A 19,630-nucleotide genomic window follows, 5' to 3' on the forward strand; every position below is an offset into this window, starting at 1 on the left:
TGGCTCAAGGGGTAGGCCAATAGCTTTGAGCTTAAGAACTCAAGGAGAACACCTAAGCCCAGAGTTCAAGCCCCAAACTGAACAACAACAACAACAAAAAAAAAAAAAAAATTGGGAGCCTCAGCAACTACCATTGTGATGTACACCAACACTTTTGACCAGGCTTTGTAATGTACAGGGAACTTTATAATTCAGGGAACAGAGTCCTGCAGTACACTGATTCAAGTGTACTGAACCGATCCAAGCTAACAGATCAACTTGCAGAAAGAGAGAGCAGAAACTTTCTAGATAATTTAAAACAGTAAAATCATTAGTTTTCCATCTCATAGCTAAGTCTCTTTTCTTCTTTCTGCCTCTTTATGTTCTCTACTCATCCCTTATTATATGGTCATGAGACCATAATATGAAAAATCTCTGAGGCTTTACAGTTTTAGGAGGTAAGAGATAGGCAAAATACCAGTGTGAAAGTAGAATGTCTCACGATGAAAGGTTTCAATGTTTTGTTTTAGGGACATTTTAAAATTGTTCTTCCAACGGAAGAAATAAAAGCAAGCAAGTGGTTCACACCTATAATCCTAGCTACTCAGGAGGCTAGGATCTGAGGATCCAGGTTCAAAGCCAGCCAACATAGGAAAGACCATGAGATTCTTATCTTTATTTAACCACCAAAAGGCCAGAAGCAGAAATATGACTCAAGTGGTAGAATGCCAGCCTTGAGCAAGAAAGCTGAGATTCAGTGTGCAGACCTTGAGTTCAAGCCCTAGCACTAGTACCAAGGGAAAAAAAAAAAAAAAGGTGGGAGGGGGGTGGAACTAAGAATAGAAAGTGGTAAGGAAGGAGGGGATTAAAATCTGAAGTATCCATGAAAATGTGTCCATGTATACGTGCTTAAGTGAGTTTTGCTGAACAAGCACATGGGGCAAGCAGGAATCAGAGGTTCTCCTCTACCTGAGCACGTTCCTATGTGCAGCCCTCTGACACTGACTGTCAAATGCAAACTGGAATCATTGACCATTTTTCACAGAAAGAAGCAACCTAAAATTAGTGGGTGACATTCCCAAGGTAGTTTCTTTTAAAAGGATATAGTTCCCAGTGGACTGAAAAATTCAAAGTTTATCTGAGTGAATTTGAATATGACTAAAGCTCTCAGGAGTCTTATTTTCAGCCAAAGCTTACTAGAATAATAAAAACCTTTCATTGAGCACCAATATAGAAGAACCACATTTTCCCATGTGGTATAGGCAGGCTTCCCAGCCAATACCATCTCTACACAAATGTTCATTACCTGGACAAACGTGAGTGCTGCTTTCTGTAGGAGACACTCAGCATAACAGATTTCGGCATGCATTTCCTCTGAAAAACAAATAAGATGATATTAATAAAAATTCTCATGACTACAGTAATGGCTTTAGATGTAGAAAGGACTAGTAGATAATGAGCCCAAGAAAGGCAGGAAAGCACAGAAAGCTATATTATTTTGGTGTTTCCCCGGACAGGGAAATGATAACTTAGTCCAACAGCAAGATTTCCTTCAACTGTTCTAGGAAGTCATCTCTAGTGTTAAAAACCAAACTCAGCTTGTAAGAGGAAACTAAAACTTAAAAGCCATTTTAACCTAGGCACCAGTGGCTAATACCTGTAATCCCAGCTAGTTTGGAGGCTGAGATCTGAGGATCACCGTTGGAAGCCAGTACAGGCAGGAAAGTCTATGAGACTCTTATCTCCACTAAGCTACCAAAAAAAAAAAAAAAGCCATAAATGAAGCTGTGGCTCAAGTAGTAGTGCAAAAAGCTCAGGGACAGCATACAGACCCAGAGTTCAAGCCCCATGACAAAGAAAGAAAGAATGAATGAAAGAAAGAGAGAGAGAGAGAGGGGCGGGGGAGGGAGGCAGGGAGGGAGGGAAGGAAAGAAAAGAAGGAAGGAAGGAGAGAGGGGAGAGAGAGAGAGAGAGAGAGAGAGAGAGAGAGAGAGAGAGAGAGAGAGAGAGAGAGAGAGGGGGAGAGAGGTGGGGGGGTGAGTCCTGAGTTTGATATACACCTGTGATCCCAGGTGTGATTCCTCAGAAGACATCCTGTCTCAAAAGCAATGGCTAGGGCAATGGCCAGGAATGTGGAAAAGACGGGAGGGGAGGGGACAGGGGAGAGGGGGATGCGAAGGAAGGAAGGAAGGAAGGAAGGAAGGAAGGAAGGAAGGAAGGAAGGAAGGAAGAAAGGAAGGACAGGCCACTTTAAAAATGAAGAAAAAAACAGTAACCTTAAAGTTTAATATAGTAAAGATTTAGAGGTGGGGACTTGAGGGCCTGTGCACATATATAGCAGCACCAACAGTAAGGATTCTAGGCCTCTAAGGTCCCTGCAAAGTGTGCCTCTTCACTTTTTTCAGTTTCTCCACAGAGATTCAAATCAGTAACTTGGAATTTTACAGGGTCACCTGAATATATCCTCTTCCTAAGTGGGTATCTTCGTAACAGATTAGGAATCGACTGCTGGCACAGGGAGGTACAATGGATGAAGTGAGCACTGGCAGAGACTAGCAGGACAAAGTCAAGGAGTAACTAAAGCCCCAAACACCTGGGGAATGAGCAGCAGGGCTCCTTGGGTATGAAGTGTAGGAAGGAGGTACATGGAGGGAGGACAAGGCATTGAGGCTAGAAAAGTAAGTCATTGGGGCCAAATTATGGACAATCTTGAATATCACTGTGTGTCTTTCATTCAGTAGGCAATACTGAGAATCATTACACAGGTCTGAGTAGAAGGATGATCAGATCAGGTGGCAGATAAGTGTAAAAGTAGCATGAAGAAGATGGGATTGTTGTTGTTTTTGTCAATTGCAGGGCTTGAATTCTGGGCCTGGGTGCTGCCCCTGAACTCTTCAGCTCAAGGCTAATGCTCTATCACTTGAACCACAGCACTACTTCCTGTTTTCTGGTGGTTAAGTGGAGTAAGAGTCTCACAGACTTTAGTGCTCAGGCTGGCTTTGAACTGCAATCCTGAGATCTCAGCCTCCTGTGTAGCTGGGATTACAGGCATAAGCACCAGCGCCCAGATACAGGATATTTAAAAAATCATTTTTTAAGGCATGAAAGCGAACTCTATATTCTACATTTATACATTCTTCACATTAAATGTCACACCTGAAACTGTATTTGATTTTTAAAAATCAATTTAGAACCCATTCAGTGCAATCTGTGGCTATTGCAGAAGAGCAGGTGTATTCTACATTAAGCCCAGGAAAAGTTTAATGAAATATATTCACTCCTGCAGACAACCAGACACTCAAGGATGAAAATGGAAATTACCAAGAGGAAAAACAAATCACATACTAAAGCTACAATGTTTTGACATGCTGGCTTGAACACAAAATCTGTTTAAGTTGGAGTGACAGCCAAACTCACTGAGAATAAAATGCAACTTATTTTATAAAAAGTCTTACTCCTTCACTAAGACTGATTTACAGTGGTTCTCAAAACTAGTTACTGAGAAACTATAAACTTTATGAAAATGCCTCTTATAAATTCCTTAGCCCAATAAAAGATGGAAATTCACAAAGTAATGAAAGTAGCACATATATATATATATATATATATATATATATATATTGCTCACTTCAGAACAGGATGTAGTCATAGGTTCTAAAGTAATAAACCATTCTCCAGAATTCCTCCAAAGCCCAAGCTCATAGTCCACTATGCCATACACCTGTGGGCTAAGACTGTTTTTAGTATATATACTTTTCTTACCCCCTGCCCCGAGTTCTCACTATTTAACCTGAGGCCAATGTCTACACCAGGGCAGATAGCTGAGGGTGTACTACAGTGTTGTCTTCCAGTGGCTGTCACATAATAGATCTTTTCTCTGCCCTTCACCACGTTTCTTTATTTGGCAATACTTGAGTAGGTGGATGGACCTAACTAGGGACTCCTGGAGTTTGGACCTAGGATCAAAAAACTCTGCTTCACTGGTGGTTCATGCCTATAATCCTAGTTACTGAGGAGGTTGAGATTTAGGGATTGAGTTTGAAGCCAGCTTGAGTTGACAAAACTGGGAGATTCTTATGTCTAATTAACCTACAAAACAAAGCCAGAAGTGGAAGTGTGGCTCATATGGCCCTGAGTTTGTGTGAATATATACACATACATATACATACGTACGTACATACATACATACATACATACATATATTGACTTGAAGGAAAACAGAGGTAATAGCTATATTTTAAATTAGTTTCAACAATCTCACTTTTAAAACTCTTTCCTGGGGCCAGGAGTGTGGCCTAGTGGTAGAGTATCCATCTAGCATGCACGAAACACTCTGGGTTCAATTCCTTGGTACCACACACATAGAAAAAGCAAGAAGTGGTAGCATGGTTAGCCTTGAGAAAGCTCAAGGACAGTGTCCAGGCCCTGAATTCAAGCCCCAGAACTGGTTAAAAAAAAATCTTTCCTATGAAACATTTGAGAAAAAAATCCATGAAAACATGTACAAAAATTCTAGAACATTCTTTTTATCTATGTCTGAGTGTGTGTGTACATGCGCACGTGCATTTGGCCAGTCCTGGAACTTGAACTCAGGGCCTACGCACTGTCCCTGAGCTTCACTGTGGTCAAGGCCAGTGCTCTACTTCCAGATTTTTCTAAGTATTTTATTGGAGATAAAAGTGTCATGTATGGGGCCGGGAGTTTGGCCTAGTGGTTAAAGTGCTTGCCTAGCATGCATGAAGACCTGGGTTCAATTCCTTGGTACCACATACATAGAAAAAAAGCTGGAAGTGGTGCTGAGGCTCAAGTGGTAGAGCTCTACCATTGAGAAACTCCAAGGACAGTGCTCAGGCCCTGAGCTCAAGCCCAGGACTGGCAAAAAAAAAAAAAGTGTCATGTACTTTCTTGCCAGCACTGGCTTTGAACCATGATTACCTGATCTCAGTCTCTTAAATAGCTAGGATTACAGGCATGAGCCACCAGCTTGGCATACACACACACACACACACACACACACACACACACACACACACACACACAGTTGGTGGTAGTGGTGGGACTTGAGCTCTGGGCCTGGGTCCTGTCCCTGAGCTCTTCAGCTCAAGGCTACCCCCCTACTCCTTCAGCCACAGTGCCACTTCCAGTTTTCTAGTGGTTAACTGGAGATAAGAGTCTCACAGACTTTAGTCTCTGGGCTCGCTTTGAACCACAATTCTCAGATCTCAGCCTCCTGAGTAGCTAGGAATACAGGCATGAGCCACCTTTTAACAGTGAAAAAATGAAGCAATAAATGTCCTTCAAAAGAGAAAAAACAAGTCAATTTTGAAAACACACCCTAAGCAATACTATATGTATGAAATAGAATAAAATACATCTTTACATACTGACCTGACAAAACATCATATTATGAAACAATACACGTTATGTGATACTGTTTTCAAAACACGAACATAAATAAGAAAACAAAAACTCTACCCTTATGGGTATGTTTGAATTTGTAAGGTAAAGTCCACAAGACATCAAATCAGCAGCTGCAGAAAAAGCCAGAAGTGGTACTGTGGTTCAGCGCTAGCCTTGAGAAAGCCCAAAGACAGTGCTCAGGCCCTGAGTTCAAGCCCCAGGACTGGAAAAAAATTCAGTCTTTTAATGACTCTTACCTTCACTCAGTTGTTCCAGTGATCCTCGAGAAAGAAGACTTGAGAAAGATTCTACAACCGTGAACTTTTTCCTATATCTATATTGAACAAGGGAAGATAGAAAATAGAGGGAGGGAAATAGCAATACATCAGATTGAGCTCACTGTCATTTGAAACTGAAAACCCTTCAGACCTTCTTTATACCTCAGACACCAAGCAAAAAGAAAAATGGATCTCAAGTACCAATGGCTCATTGGGAGACTAAAATTGGGAGGACTGAGGTTTCAGACCAGCCTAGACAAAATATCTAACACTATCTCAACAGAAAAAGCCAGGTATGGTGGCCTGTACCAGTCTCCTGGTTACAAAAAGTATACAAAGGAAAATCAAAGTCTAGGCTGGCCCTAGAAAAAAGCAAGACTCTATCCCAAAAATGTGAGCAAAAAGAGTTGGAGGCATAGTTCAAATGGTAAAATGCCTGCCTAGGAATCACAAGCCCGGAATCAAATATTAAAACCGGAAGGAAAGAAAGAAAGAGAGAGGGAGGGAGAGAGAGAGAGAGGAGAGAGAGAGGAGAGAGAGAGAGAGAGAGAGAGAGAGAGAGAGAGAGAGAGAGAGAGAGAGAGAGAGAAAAGGGAAAAGGGAAAAGAGGAGAGAAGGCAGGCAGGCAGGAAGCAAAATGGAAAACACACTTGATTCCTCATAGAAATGTTTTAATTGTATTAAATAAAACTGCATGAGGTCAAGAAACTTTGAAGCTGAAGTCTTTTACATTTTTCTTTTCTTTTATTTCTTTTTTTTTGTGTGTGGGGGTGGTACTGGAATTTAAACTCAGGGCTTCATGCTTGCTAGACTAGCACTCTACTACTAGAGCCATGCCTCCAGGCCAAAGCTAAAGTCATTCTCCTTCACTTTAGCCACCCTCAACCACAGAGCTCTCAGTCCTGCAAACTGCATCCATCTTCTCACACAAGCATAATGGTTTGGAGTTGTATATGAAGCAGTTAACTACTCAGTCATACTTCTGACAGGTTTGTAAAGCGTCCTTCATAGCCGAAATGCCATTCTGGATGTCCTGTTGCTCAAACGTCATGACAGCCTGCAACACCACAATGGTACTGTAGCCCAAGGCATGGTACATACTCTCCTTGGCCCTGCAGAGAACACAGAAAATTAGTACATTTCTATTCAAGGCAAAACAGTCCAGGTTTTAATATTACCAAAACCTAATGGATGCATGCCCTGACTTTCATAGCAACAACTTGCATTCCTTCACCTTAATCCTAAAATCACATGTACTATGGAAGGCATGCTATTAAAAGCTCAAATACCAAGAACTTTCCAATTTAAAACTATATGGAGAGCATGTGTTTCCCTATTTTCAGCACAAGGGGGCAGCCTACAAATTCATTTTCTAGGATAAAGATTTCAGAGCAACTCAATTTTTTCCAGTTTAGTAAGGGGCAGTGAATGCACTGTCTTAAGATCCAAAATGAGGGCTAAAGTAAAGGTTTCTGTAAATGTATCTTTTGATAGAGAGATGTTGATATGCTTTTTGAAAGACTCATTTAAAGTGACCCTTTTCCTATCCAATCAAAAGCCAAGAGGAAGCAAGGCTTTTGTAATAACTTAGGTTGGTAAAAGCTGATTTCAGAACCTTAGAGCTGATCTAATTGCAGTATCTAAGATTCCTGATTAAAGTTACTGATAACTCAAGTTATCAGTGAGAATTTCTTTAAAAAGGTAAAAGTGTTCATCATTTCCAGGTTCCCAAGCAATGTAAGTGTTGCCATCTCCTTTAAATTTCTTACAATTATTACTTACTATTTTTAAAATACCAATGTATTGGTTTTCTTTTTAAGTTTAAAAAAAAAAACAGCTTAACAGCCTGCTTCTATGTAAAATACAATCCACACTATTTTTTTTTTCTCCCTGGAAATAGTCTAAACAACCTGTGGTGATTGGTAGCTTGTCCTAGACAGGGAGCACAAGGACAGCTCAAAAGAAATAACAACCACAGCCATAACAACCACAGCCGTAACAACCAAGTCCAGTTTGGTCATTAATTGCGGTGTAAAACCTTATTTTTGAAATGATGGGGAAGATAAAAAAGGTTTTAAATTGTGTTATACGCATAAAGACCAGCAAATATAAAGCAGGACTAAATATAGTACTGAATAATTTGTCTTCATTATATATTATAATCAGCAAAGTGTCCGCTGTAAAAAATAGCTGGAGAATTTTTTTTTTAAGGAAACAGGAGACACTAAATAAAGGAGACAGGTGGACAGGTTGAAACAGAAGACACTAAGAGAAATAAACAGATGGAGAGATAAGCAGGAAGAAAGAAAAGGTGCAAAGCAGAAAAAGACAGGAAAAAGTCTGAGGGACCAGATTGACTACGGAAAGGTAGAAGGATTACCTACTAGCAACTTATTATATGAGATAGAAATTTCATCAAAGAACATGACTACATTTGAAGGCATGGTAAGAAGGGCTTAAAAACTGCCTTTGGTGGTTTTTTGTTCATTTTGCTTTGGGGCTGAGAAACACTGACTCCTGACTTGGGGCTCTATACTAAGGAGGAAAAGAGTAAAGCTAGGTACCCCAGGTTCCTCCAAGTATACCTATGTCTTTTGTCCTGAGCCATTCTCAGAGTGACTTTGCAGCCATCTTGGAATTCAGGAAGGCCCAGCTTTCCTGCCAAGGTGTTCAAGACTACTATTGAGTCACTGGAGTTTGGGCCTGGGGTCAAAAACACCAGATTCAGATTCATGCTGAGGAAAATTACTGAGTGTGGTCAAAGGGAGGCTGAGCACAGGCTTTGTTGCCAGATTTCAAGAGGAGGAGAATGATTAAAGAGTTGACTTTGATCAAGATACATTATACTTATAAACTAATTTGTTGAATAATAACTCCTTTGTAAATTACTTAAAGACAAAAATAATTTAAAAAAAAAAAAGAGCCAGGAGTTTGGCCTAGTGGTAGATTACTTGTCTAGCATGCACAAAGACCCAGGTTCAATTCTTCAGTACCACATATATAGAAAAGCCAAAAGTGGTGGTGTGTCTCAAGTAGTAGAGCACGAGTCTTGAGGAAAGCCCAAGAACAGTGGCCAGGCCCTGAGTTCAATCCCTAGGACTGAAAAGAAAGAAAGCAGGGAGGGAGGGAGGAAGAGAGGAAGAAGAAAAAGAAAGAAGTGGGTGCCAGTGGCTCATGCCTGTAATCCTAGCTACTCAGGAGGCTGAGATCTGAAGATTATGGTTCAAAGCCAGCACCAGACACAAAAATCTGAAAAGACTCTTATTCCCAATCAACCACCAGAAAAACAGTAGTGGTGCAGTGGCTCAAAGTGGTAGAGCACTAGCCTAGAGCTGAAGAGCTCAGGGACAGGCCCAGGCCCAAAGTTCAAACCACCACCACCAAAATAAACATATAAAGTACTAGATCAGGGTGGAAAAAAATCAAGAAGTACAGATACAAGTTAGAAAATCAACCTGTCATGGAATTGTGGCCTATAAAACTTGGAAATGGCAGGACAAGCTGATAAAATCAAAACCAGCCAGGAAAAAAAAAAAAACAAGGTGAGGCTACCAAAGAATGAGGAAGTAGGAAGGACAAAACAATGAGGAAATAAGGATGAGACCGTGAGCTTTTGGTGTCACAGCTTAACAGGAAACAGAAACTCACTCAGAAAGCCATTTAATTCTCACTATTAAATCCAAAGCCAAACTCTGCCATGAGGAAGATGGCCAAGAAGGCAGACATGGGATGAAGTGCTGTCTTCCCCAGGGTATAGCAGTATCACACAAGCCATCATTCGCTGCCATATTTCTTTTCTAATAAACTTTTCCATCTTCATTTACCTTACCTAAATTCCTCTCTTTCCAGACACAAGGACCTATATGTTGGTTAGCTACCTTACACTTTTTGGCAACATATTTTGAGTGTTGGCTGAGAAATCAGAAATTATGTCTTTTTCTGACTTGCTCATTAAATGTTATAGTACTATTATAACTGAATATCTAAGTTGTTCAGCACCTTTTTTCTATAAACACAGAATACTAATAATATTATTATTACATTCCTATTATTCTTCCTATCTTAAATTCCCTTAAATTTTAGTTTCAGCCCTCCTCCTCACTTCAAATTTTTTTCAGTGATATTTAAAAGCACCCATAAAAATATTTTACTCCAGAAAACAAAATTGAAGCTTTACAAAACTACATAGATGACAATATTTAAACAAGTACAGAAATTAAAATAAAGTTAATTACCATGGACGAAGCAGTTCTAAGGCATCTGTAAACTTGTTACTTAGAAATAAGTTCAATGCCACTGCACATTCTTCTAGGCCACTCTTGAGATCCGCCTTAGTTGCTGATGAACTAAAAGATCAGAAACAAATAGAATTTTTATAACTTTTACAATTATTGTGGTGTCCCAAACAAAATTTGTGTGTGTATACATGCGCACCCGCACACATGCATGCATGAACACACAGAAACAGAAGGACAAGCTGGAATTCTAACTTAACAAAAGGAAAAAGGCATACACAGTTTATTACATATATGGGGTATCACAGGAATGAAAAATGATCACCTACTATTTGGAGTTAGAAGTTTGTATATCTTTTTCATAAGAGAGGGGGAAATGGAGACCACAAGAATTTTTGAAAGTAAATCATTTTTAGGAAAGACAAATGGGTCTGAAAAACAGACAATAACTTTGACAAAATCCTTCCACCAAACTCTAGTTTTCTATCTAGTTATGAGACAAGATAGATAGATGACAGACAGAAAAATTTAAATTAATGAATTTTAGCAGGTCCGCACTCAGACATTTGAATCTGGAAGTAAAAATTGAAAACAGCAACTGGCTCCCTTCAAGGATAAGAAGCGACTTTTTAAAAAAATGCTTTGCCTGGGACCTGTGAATTAACTAAAATTCCCTACTTTTTTATCTGTCCTTTGATCTAATTGGTTTTATATGTGTATATTTTTTATTGTTGTTTATAAGTAGTTGTACCAAGAGATTTCAATTGCTATACCACTCTGAACGTGTCCCATCTGATCTGATTTCAGAAGCAAAAACAAGATGTTACAGGTGTTTCAGCCATGAATGCAGGGAAGGGCAAGAAAGCAGCTCTCCCCAGTAGTAAGGGGACCAGAAATTCATTACTAGAGTAGGTAATTCACTAGATTAACATTTCTGGACTCCTTTCTTTCCTCTTCATTTCCCTCCCCTGGGTGAGGAGGGAACCATCTGACTGGTGATGGGAAAGCAAAAACTGGACATAAGTGACTGAGCCTCTTTTTTTCTTTGGTCGGTCGTGGGGCTGGGCGCTGTCCCTGAGCTCTTCAGCTCAAGGCTACTGCTGAGCCTCTTTATGGAAAAAGCATACATAGAAGTCTGTCCTGTCTGTGATGTAATGTAGTAAGCTAAGGAGGGCAGGCTACACCATCCCCACTCCACCCCCACTCCCACAGGAAACCTGAAATTTATGACTTACTTCCATGCAATTACATGGAAGTCCCATTTATCCACACATCCAAACATCCCATTTATCCACACATTCAAAGCTATGTCCTCTCATGTAATCTCTGAAGAAAAAAAGTTGAGTGTGAGTATGATCTTCATAGGTCATTTTTCTTAAGAAGCCAGCGCATGATATGGACTCCTTTACTTGTAAATTACTAATGACTATTCTTCCTCTTCTGATTTGTTAATAAGTTCAATTATAATAAGCTCTTCTGTAATACATTCATATGGCATTATTTTTATATTGCTGAATGTTAGTTAATACTCTCCTACATCAGACCCTCAGCCCCTCCCACTATATTTCCCAGGGCAATAACTCCACCTTGCCCTGGATCCCCCACCTGGTCTCCTCACTCACCTGGTCTCTTCTCACCTGACCTCCAGCTCTACTATCTCCTACCTACCTGAAGGCACACAGACACCAACTTTCTCTCCTTCTTTCTCTCTCTCCTGGGGCAAAATGGCCCCCTAATAAACCTCCTTATTATTCTCCTTCTGGACAGTCTCTGTGTGGTCCTGTGTGCTGCCTTCCTTACACTAAATGTCTCTATTAAACTTAACTTATTTTGAAATGGCTTTCTGCAAACATTGGTAACTACCCTGGCTCACCCTACTAGTGTAGATTCTGAACAACAATAAGTAACCAGGCTAGCTCCTTGGGCAAATGCCAGAGTTAACAGGAAGAAAAAAGCAAGAATGAAGAAGTACAGCAGGAAGGGTAAGATGCATATCAAAAAATATCCCCACTTTCCTGAGGTCTGAATTTTTCTTTCCAATAGAAAATAGTATCTATGTCTTAACTGCATGGACAATATACCTCGGACCTTTCTAATACAAACAAAAAAAAAAAGCTATGGTCTGGGAGTTTGGCCTAGTGGTAGAATGCTTGCCTAGCATGCATGAAGACCCGGGTTTGATTCCTCAATACTACATATGTAGAAAAAAGCCAGAAGTGGTGCTGTGACTCAACTGGTAGAGCTCTACCCTTGAGAAAGTCCAAGGATAGTGCTCAGGCCCTGAGTTCAAGCTCCAGGACTGGCAAAAAAAAAAAAAAAGCTTGACTAAATTCTATAATAAAGATCTGGGTAATATGTAATATGTCTTACTCTTTTTCATATATGTAATAAAATAAACATCTCATAAAATTTACTATCTTAACCATCTTTAAGTGTACAGATAAAATATATTAAGGATATTTATATTGTTGTGCAATCTCCACTCATCTTGAAACACTGAGACTATACTAGTTAAATAGCCATTTCCTCTAGCCTGCATTCTTTACTAACCAATCCAAGATTCTTCCTCTCTTCTCCTTAGACCCTTGTCAAAATTTACCCCAATCTTAATGTTTTAGCCATTTAGAAATTTCATCCCTACTAGTTTCTGCTATCCAATCTCCTCAGGGCCAGAACTCCCTGCTGACTCTGTTTCTCCTACATCAACCTTCATCAATTTCAGAGCTGCAAGACATCTTAGCTAGTCATGTACTTTCCTGGATATTAGCATCCTTCTATGGAAAAATTCCTTAAGTTGACAGGCTGAAGGAACCCTGACTGTCAAAGAACATAAGGCTAAATAAGCAAAAGGGATAATAATCAAGGAGGCAAATTGAGAGCAATTTGAAAGTGAAAAGCCCTAACATCAAGTTACAAGGAGAAGGCTACCTGACTGTGGCACCTTCAGTATGTCACTTGACATTTAGGGTTTCTCATTTGTTAAACTAGAGTCAAAACTTCCCAGCCTGCCTCACATCATTGTTCTGAGAAGTAAATAGGTGTTTGTGTAGTGCACAGTACTGTGACTAGTCAAACAGGCAAAGCCTTCTGTTTTCAATACATCCTAACTATGTAAGAGCCACACCCACACATTTGACACATGTCTCTTTAGGCCATGGATCTGTACCCTTAGTGCTTGTTCTTACTTGTATATTAGAAGACCTAATTTTTTTTGTTTATTTTTGAAAATCTATGCAATCAGCAAACATTAATAGTACAATCACCAAGTCATTTCTCACATCTCATATCATGTCTTCCTGAAGATGTATCTTTAACCCTTCCCTTTCTTATCTCTTCCCAACTCAAAGACATTCATGAGTCCCACACATTTCTATTTAAAGCAATTGCAGCAAAAAAGGTAATTTTTCTTCAACCTGGCTTTGTTGTCCTAACACACAACTAACTTTTCTGGTATAGTTTTTGGATTTGAGATGTTCATCGAAGTGCCTTAACAAGTGGTTCTGTAGTACCTTTAGGGAGGTACTATCCAGAGAGGAGTAAATCTTTAAAACATGGAACACAGTGGGAGGCCTTGGAGTGATTGAGAGGTGCCCTTCAAGAGGACTGTGACCCCCCCCCCCCGCTCTCTCCTTTTGTCTCTTTTGTTCTAAGTGCTTTAGCTCTGCTGCGTTCTCCTACTAGTATATGCTATCTTGCCACAAACCAAAAGCAATGGGCTAGAAACTCCAAAATCTTAAGCCAAAATAATTCTTTTCACTTTCTAACGTCATTATCTCAAGTACTTGTTATAGTAACAAAAAGTAGACTAAGGGGCTGGAGCATGGCCTAGTGGTAGAGTGCTTGCCTGGCATGTAGGAAGCCCTAGGTTCGATTCCTCAGTAACCTACATAAAAAGCCAGAAATGGTGCTATGGTAGAGCAGTAGTCTTGAGGATAGCTTGAGGATAGTGCTCAGGCCCCAAGTTCAAGCCCCAGGACTGGCCAAAAAAAAAAAAAGTGGACTAAGACATTCTCATCCTTTTCACTGCAAGAGTTTCAAAAAAGATGACATCTTTAGCTATCACATTCAGGCTCCTGCTTCATCTTCCTCAGTTCCCTCAGAATAAAACTCCTCTGATGAACTAACTACAACGTGCAAAAGAGGATACCTTTCAGCCTATATGCACACAGACCTCTTTGTAATATAAAGCTCTGTGAATGAGGTTCCAGAACTCATCTCTCTCAACCATACTCCCCAGATTCTGTCCTGAGGCCATTACTTCAGTCTTCCCACCTCCCTCCTCATTCAGCAATCCTTCACTGTTTCTATCCCCAAACATTCTTCCACTCAGCCCTTCTCTTTTGCTATTCTCTCTTGGTAATAACATTTATGTATTCAACAAGGACATATATGCCACAGATCCCAATCTTCAGATCTAGCTCATGCTCCTGCCTGCATGCCTCTGTGAATGTTATGAACCTATTGCTGTTTTCAGTAGTTTTATTTTACTGCACCTTTCAAGTTTAGAATTGTAACTGTTGATACACCAGTTAACCATAAAAACTACCAAAGGAATTATACAATTACTGTAAGACAGGAACACATCTTTCTGGAAAAACAAACTCAGATTTGCATAACTAGAGACATTTAGTGGGGATAAAAAAAGGAAGGACAAAACTAGGCACTAATGGATCCTATCTATAGACCTAGCTATTTAGAACCTAAGATCTAAAGATCACAGTTCTAGCCCAGGCAGGGCAGTCCATGAAACTCTTATTTCCAATTAACCACCAAAAAGCAGGAAATGGAAGTGTGACTCAGGTTGTAGAGCTAAGTAACAGTACTCAGTCCCTGAGTTTAAGCCTCAATATCAGCAAAAAAGGGAAGTCATGTCCCCAAAGTTGAATTTATTCTTCTTATATAGCATGTTTTATTTATATATATATATACATATATATACACGTACACACATATATACGTATACATATATATATATATATATATATATATATACATCATGCTTTTCTCTAACTTGCAAAACCTCACTTGTTTGTCAAACACAGGCACACTCCATGACTATCACTATTACATTACCCCAAAAGTTGAACTATTTATCTCTGGGCCCCTGAGGATGCCTATATGACCTACTGACCTGCTTATATCAGATTCTCCAAGCTGTCTGGGCCCCCGTTTTGTATCACGTGATGATGCAAAGTGAAAGTTGCTTGTTGCCATGTCCGAGGGTGATCTGTTAATTAAGAAGGTAAAGGTTTTATTTGTCTTATAAGATGATGTCTATGCAAATACAAGTTTCCCATACAAGCCCTTTTCAATTACATCTCACCTCCATGGCATCTCAATTTTGAAAAATTTTCATAATACAAACCAGATGTACTAGACATCTGAAATAAAGCTCTAGTGAAATCAACTTGCCTTTTTATAAATTCTAACACAAAAAAATAAATTTACTAAAATCATCCATACCTTTAATTCCAGATAATACGATACCTTATGTATACATATATCCTTTTACCTTTTTCCTAAGCAACTTACACATATTTTACTAAAGTTTTTATTGAAAATATTACTTATACTTGTATTAAAATAAAACACTTGGGCTGGGAATGTGATTTAGTGGTAGAGTATTTGCCCCGGGTTCAATTCCTTAGCATCACATAAACAAAAAAAAACAGAAGAGGCCTGTGGCTCAAGTGAGAGAGTGCCTTGAGCCTTCAGCAAAAGAAGCTCAGGGACAGTGTGCCCAGGCCCTGAGTTCAAGCACCAGGACTGGCAAAAAAATAAATAAACAAACACTTGTTTATACTGAATCTTTCAAAAATATACTGTTGTTTTATTATAGTATTAGTATTTGCCCAGGACTCTACTGAACATAAATACCATGACTTGTTGTTGTTGTTGTTGTTGTTATCTGCCATTATATAAGCCCCTTTCCTCATATGCTTGATTGTTTCAGTGGAGAATGCCCTATTTAAGGTGGCATGGGAGACAGAGAAAATCCAGTATCCAACTAGAATAAGGAAGTGAATCAAAGCCAGGAAATGGGCCAGATATAAAAAAAAAAAAATCAAGCCATTCCCATTCCCATGAAAGTTAAACTATGCTGTGAGGTTCTACAAAACAGGGAATAGCTAGTCAAAAGTATTGTAACCAAAGGCATAAACCCTAACCCCACATTCTCTACGATCTGATTCCCCCGCTTTGGCTAGCTAGTTGTCAATTGTGTCTCTTTGTGTAACCTAATAAACTTTTGCTTCTTCTACTCCTCTATCTGGATAAATTATTTTAATGGCTGTGACCTCAGCTCCAAATATCCAATACAGTTTTATAAGGGCAAGAGCATATATTTTATATTTTTGTCCTTAATCAACTTCCTAATTTCCAACTTTACAGGTAGTTGAGAGAGGTAAATGAATAAACAGGGTAAAGACTAATCTAAGCAGAATTTTAGGCTTCTACATTTGAGCCAGAAATGTCCCAAAACAAAACAAGGAACAGACACTAGAAAAGGAAATTTCTGAAAGAGTTAAGAATAACTGAAAGGAATGGTTAGGTTGGGAAGGTATGGGGAGAATAATGAAAGAGGTGGCATCAACCAAAATGCATTGTATTCATAAACTAATTTGTTAATGGTAACTCCTTTGTACAACTATGTAAGGATAATAAAAGCTATAATTTTTTGAATTTTTTTGCCAATCCTGAAGCTTGAACTCAGGGCCTGGACACTGTCCTAAGACACTTTTTGCTCATCTAGTGCCATGCCACTTGAGCCAAAGTGCCATTTCCAGCTTCTTCTGTATATGTGGTACCTAGGAATCGAACCCAGGGCTTCATGCATGCTAGGTGAGCATTTTACCACTAGGCTGTGCTCCTGGCCCCAAAAACTATCTTTTGAAAAGACAAAAACAAGATGTGGAAAAATTTATTGTGATTTTTTAAAAGGATAATAACAATATGAAGAAAAGACCAAGTAAGCCCTGCTCTATATTATACCAATCTCTTTCAACTTCCATTCACCTTAACAATACTCACTCCAAAAAAAAGAAGTACAATCATTAATAACAAGACAGAACAAAAGGCTACAGTCGGTCCTTCAAGGAAGCTTTAAAAAAAAAAAATTCTAAGATGGGCTGGGAAGGTGGCTCATGGATAGAGTGCTTGCCTAGCAGGCATGAAACCCTGGGTTCAATTCCTCAGCACCACACACACAGAAATAGCTGGAAGTGGTGCTGTGGCTCAAGTGGTAAAGCACTAGCCTTCAGAAAGCTCACAGACAGTGCCCAGACCCTGAGTTCAAGCCCCAGGACTGGCACAAAAAAAATGCTAAGATGTCCCATGTTGCACTTTTCAGGCTTCCTCATACCTTGCAATATTTTACATTTAGCGTTCATTTTATCTTGTATCTATCAAATGAATTTGATACATCTACAAGGGAAAGCTTCTAAGGGTAACTGAGGGTGGTATGGTGGGAGGGAGGAACACTCCAGAGGTATGGAAGCCCAGCTGGAAGGCTAATGTTCCAACATAAAGCATCTGCCCTGGGACAGCTGAGAAGCTACTTCCATCAACAAGGCTGTACGGAGGGCCTGGGCTCTATTCCTTGCAGGAGTTGAAAAGGCAGTCTCCCCTTTCCCAACATCACTGGTAAACAGGGGCTAGAAACACAGAGGTTTTGAAATGTATCATTCATGTCATCTTTTTCTTCGACTTTAGTTTTAAATAGGAAACTCTTCTCAATGTTTACATTTATTTGATTAAATCTACCACTCAGCATTTCTGAATTTAAGAATATATGAGGAAAAAATATCCCTCTACAAAGATTATATAAGATTGCTCTGCCAGCTTATATGTGCTTCTTTTAAACATACAATTTAAACCTCTAATTTTAATTATAAAATTAGACATTTTTGGCCAAAGATAATGCAGTGTATTTTTCCCTTAACCATTTGTCATTTTCCCCAAAATCATATTTTATTCCTTTGTTTAAACTTTATTGCAAAGATGATATATAGAGGGGTCATATTTTTGACAATATCACCCTCTCCCTCATTTCCTCCTACCCCCCAAGTTGTATAGTTCATTTCCAACACAGTGTCTAGTGAATATTACTGCTAAATTGGTTCACCCTGTGCCCTACCATTTCTGTGTGTCCCTTCCCTTCCTCAAGTCAGATAAACTCATGTACAAGACAATGGGTACAAAAATCAAAAATAGCAACAAAAAGGAATAAATCAAAGGAGGGGAAAAGAAGTACAAACACAACAATAAAAAAAAACTCATTTCCATTTCTTACAGTCTTTTTGTTTTTTGTTTTTTGGCCAATCCTGGGACTTCAACTTAGGACCTAGACACTGTCCTTGAGCTTTCTCAAGACTAGCATGCTACCCTTGAGACACAGCACCACTTCTGGCTTGTTCTGTGTATGTGGTACCAAGGAATCAAACCCAGGGCTTGGTGCATGCAGGCAAGCACTCTGGCCCTTTTAGAGTCCATTTTGATAAGCATCATTTTACATGATTATATGCACATAGCTACTGAGCCCTCATGATCCTCTCCTAAGAATATCCTCCTTTGTTATCACTATGTGCCAGAATCATTTTTTTAGAGAGTACATCTTTCCCCCAGTAATTTGATATGCCACATGTATAAAACTGAATACCAATATATACATATTTTACCAAGGAAATATTTTAAGTTCCCACGTATTCAAGTATTTAAGAAAAACATCAAGCTGAAATGAATCTATCATCCCTGCACATTCCTGGATGAGCAAAAAAAAGCCCAACCCAGCATCAACAATGAAAAAGAAACATCTCAACTCTCTCCTCTCTCAGCCTCTGCATGAGCTACTCTCAGGGTAAGATCAGAAGAATATACCACTACTGTAAGATTATACTCCAGTAGAACAGGAAACAAAGCTTCATTTTTTACAAGTTACCTAGAAGGTGGGTGCTAGAAGTACACACCTGTAATCCTAGCTACTCAGGAGGCTGAGATTTGAGGAACATGGTCTGAAGTCAACCTAAGTAGAAAGTCCATGGGACTCTTATCTCCAATTAACCGGCAAAAAGCCAGACTGGAGATGTGCCTCAAATGGTGGGTTGCCAGTTTTAAGCTAAAGAGCTCAGGAGCAGCTAGTGCTGCTCTAAATTCAAGCCCCAGTACAAAACGCACACATATACACACACAGACTCACACAATTTCCACCTAAAGGTTCTACCAATCAGAAATTGCCAGCCATGCCTACAGTTTTCACTTTAATTAATCAAATATTCTCTCTCTCCCTCCCCGCCTCCCTCCTTCTCCCTCTCCTTCTCTCTCTCCCCCTCCCCCACTTCTCTCTCAAATATGCATCATGGGGCTTGAACTCGGCCTGGGCACTGTCGCTGAGCTCTTCAGATTGAAGCTACTGCCCTACCCTTGAGCCAAGCCTGACTTCCCATTTTCTAGAGGTTAATCTTAAGTGAAGATAAAGAGTCTCAAGTTCTTTTGTGCCCAGACTGACTTTGAACCTTGATCCTTAGATCTCAGCCTCCTGAGTAGCAAGGACTACAGGCCTGAGCCACAGGCTTAATCAAATATTCTCTTGTCTTCTATGAACATCACACAGAAATTTTTCTTGATACTTTTTCTTAATCAAATGCCTGCGGTGTGGCACTATCTGACGCATGAGTCATAAATGCTCAAACTCTTTAAAATGTGAACTGCTTAACTTTCAGCAATTGCTACAGCTACTTTTCT

At 39.5% G+C, this 19,630-nt stretch overlaps 1 protein-coding gene across 2 annotated transcripts in view; it reads right to left on the reverse strand.

Moving 5' to 3' along the window:
* The window catches only part of Ttc39b (tetratricopeptide repeat domain 39B), a 96,569-nt gene that overhangs the window by 27,857 nt on the left and 49,082 nt on the right, over positions 1-19,630 (reverse strand). For both annotated transcript variants that reach the window (XM_090330015.1, XM_090330016.1), the window contains 5 exons: positions 15,024-15,119; positions 9,893-10,003; positions 6,638-6,769; positions 5,637-5,713; positions 1,286-1,353 (listed from right to left, as the gene is read on the reverse strand). In XM_090330015.1, coding sequence (XP_090186141.1) covers positions 1,286-1,353; positions 5,637-5,713; positions 6,638-6,769; positions 9,893-10,003; positions 15,024-15,119 — 484 coding nt within the window. The remainder of the gene's footprint in view (positions 1-1,285; positions 1,354-5,636; positions 5,714-6,637; positions 6,770-9,892; positions 10,004-15,023; positions 15,120-19,630) is intronic.

Source organism: Megascapheus bottae, chromosome 3 (genome assembly GCF_031878675.1).
Source record: "Megascapheus bottae isolate mThoBot1 chromosome 3, mThoBot2.hap1, whole genome shotgun sequence".
In the NCBI taxonomy this organism is placed as follows: Eukaryota; Metazoa; Chordata; class Mammalia; order Rodentia; family Geomyidae; genus Megascapheus; species Megascapheus bottae.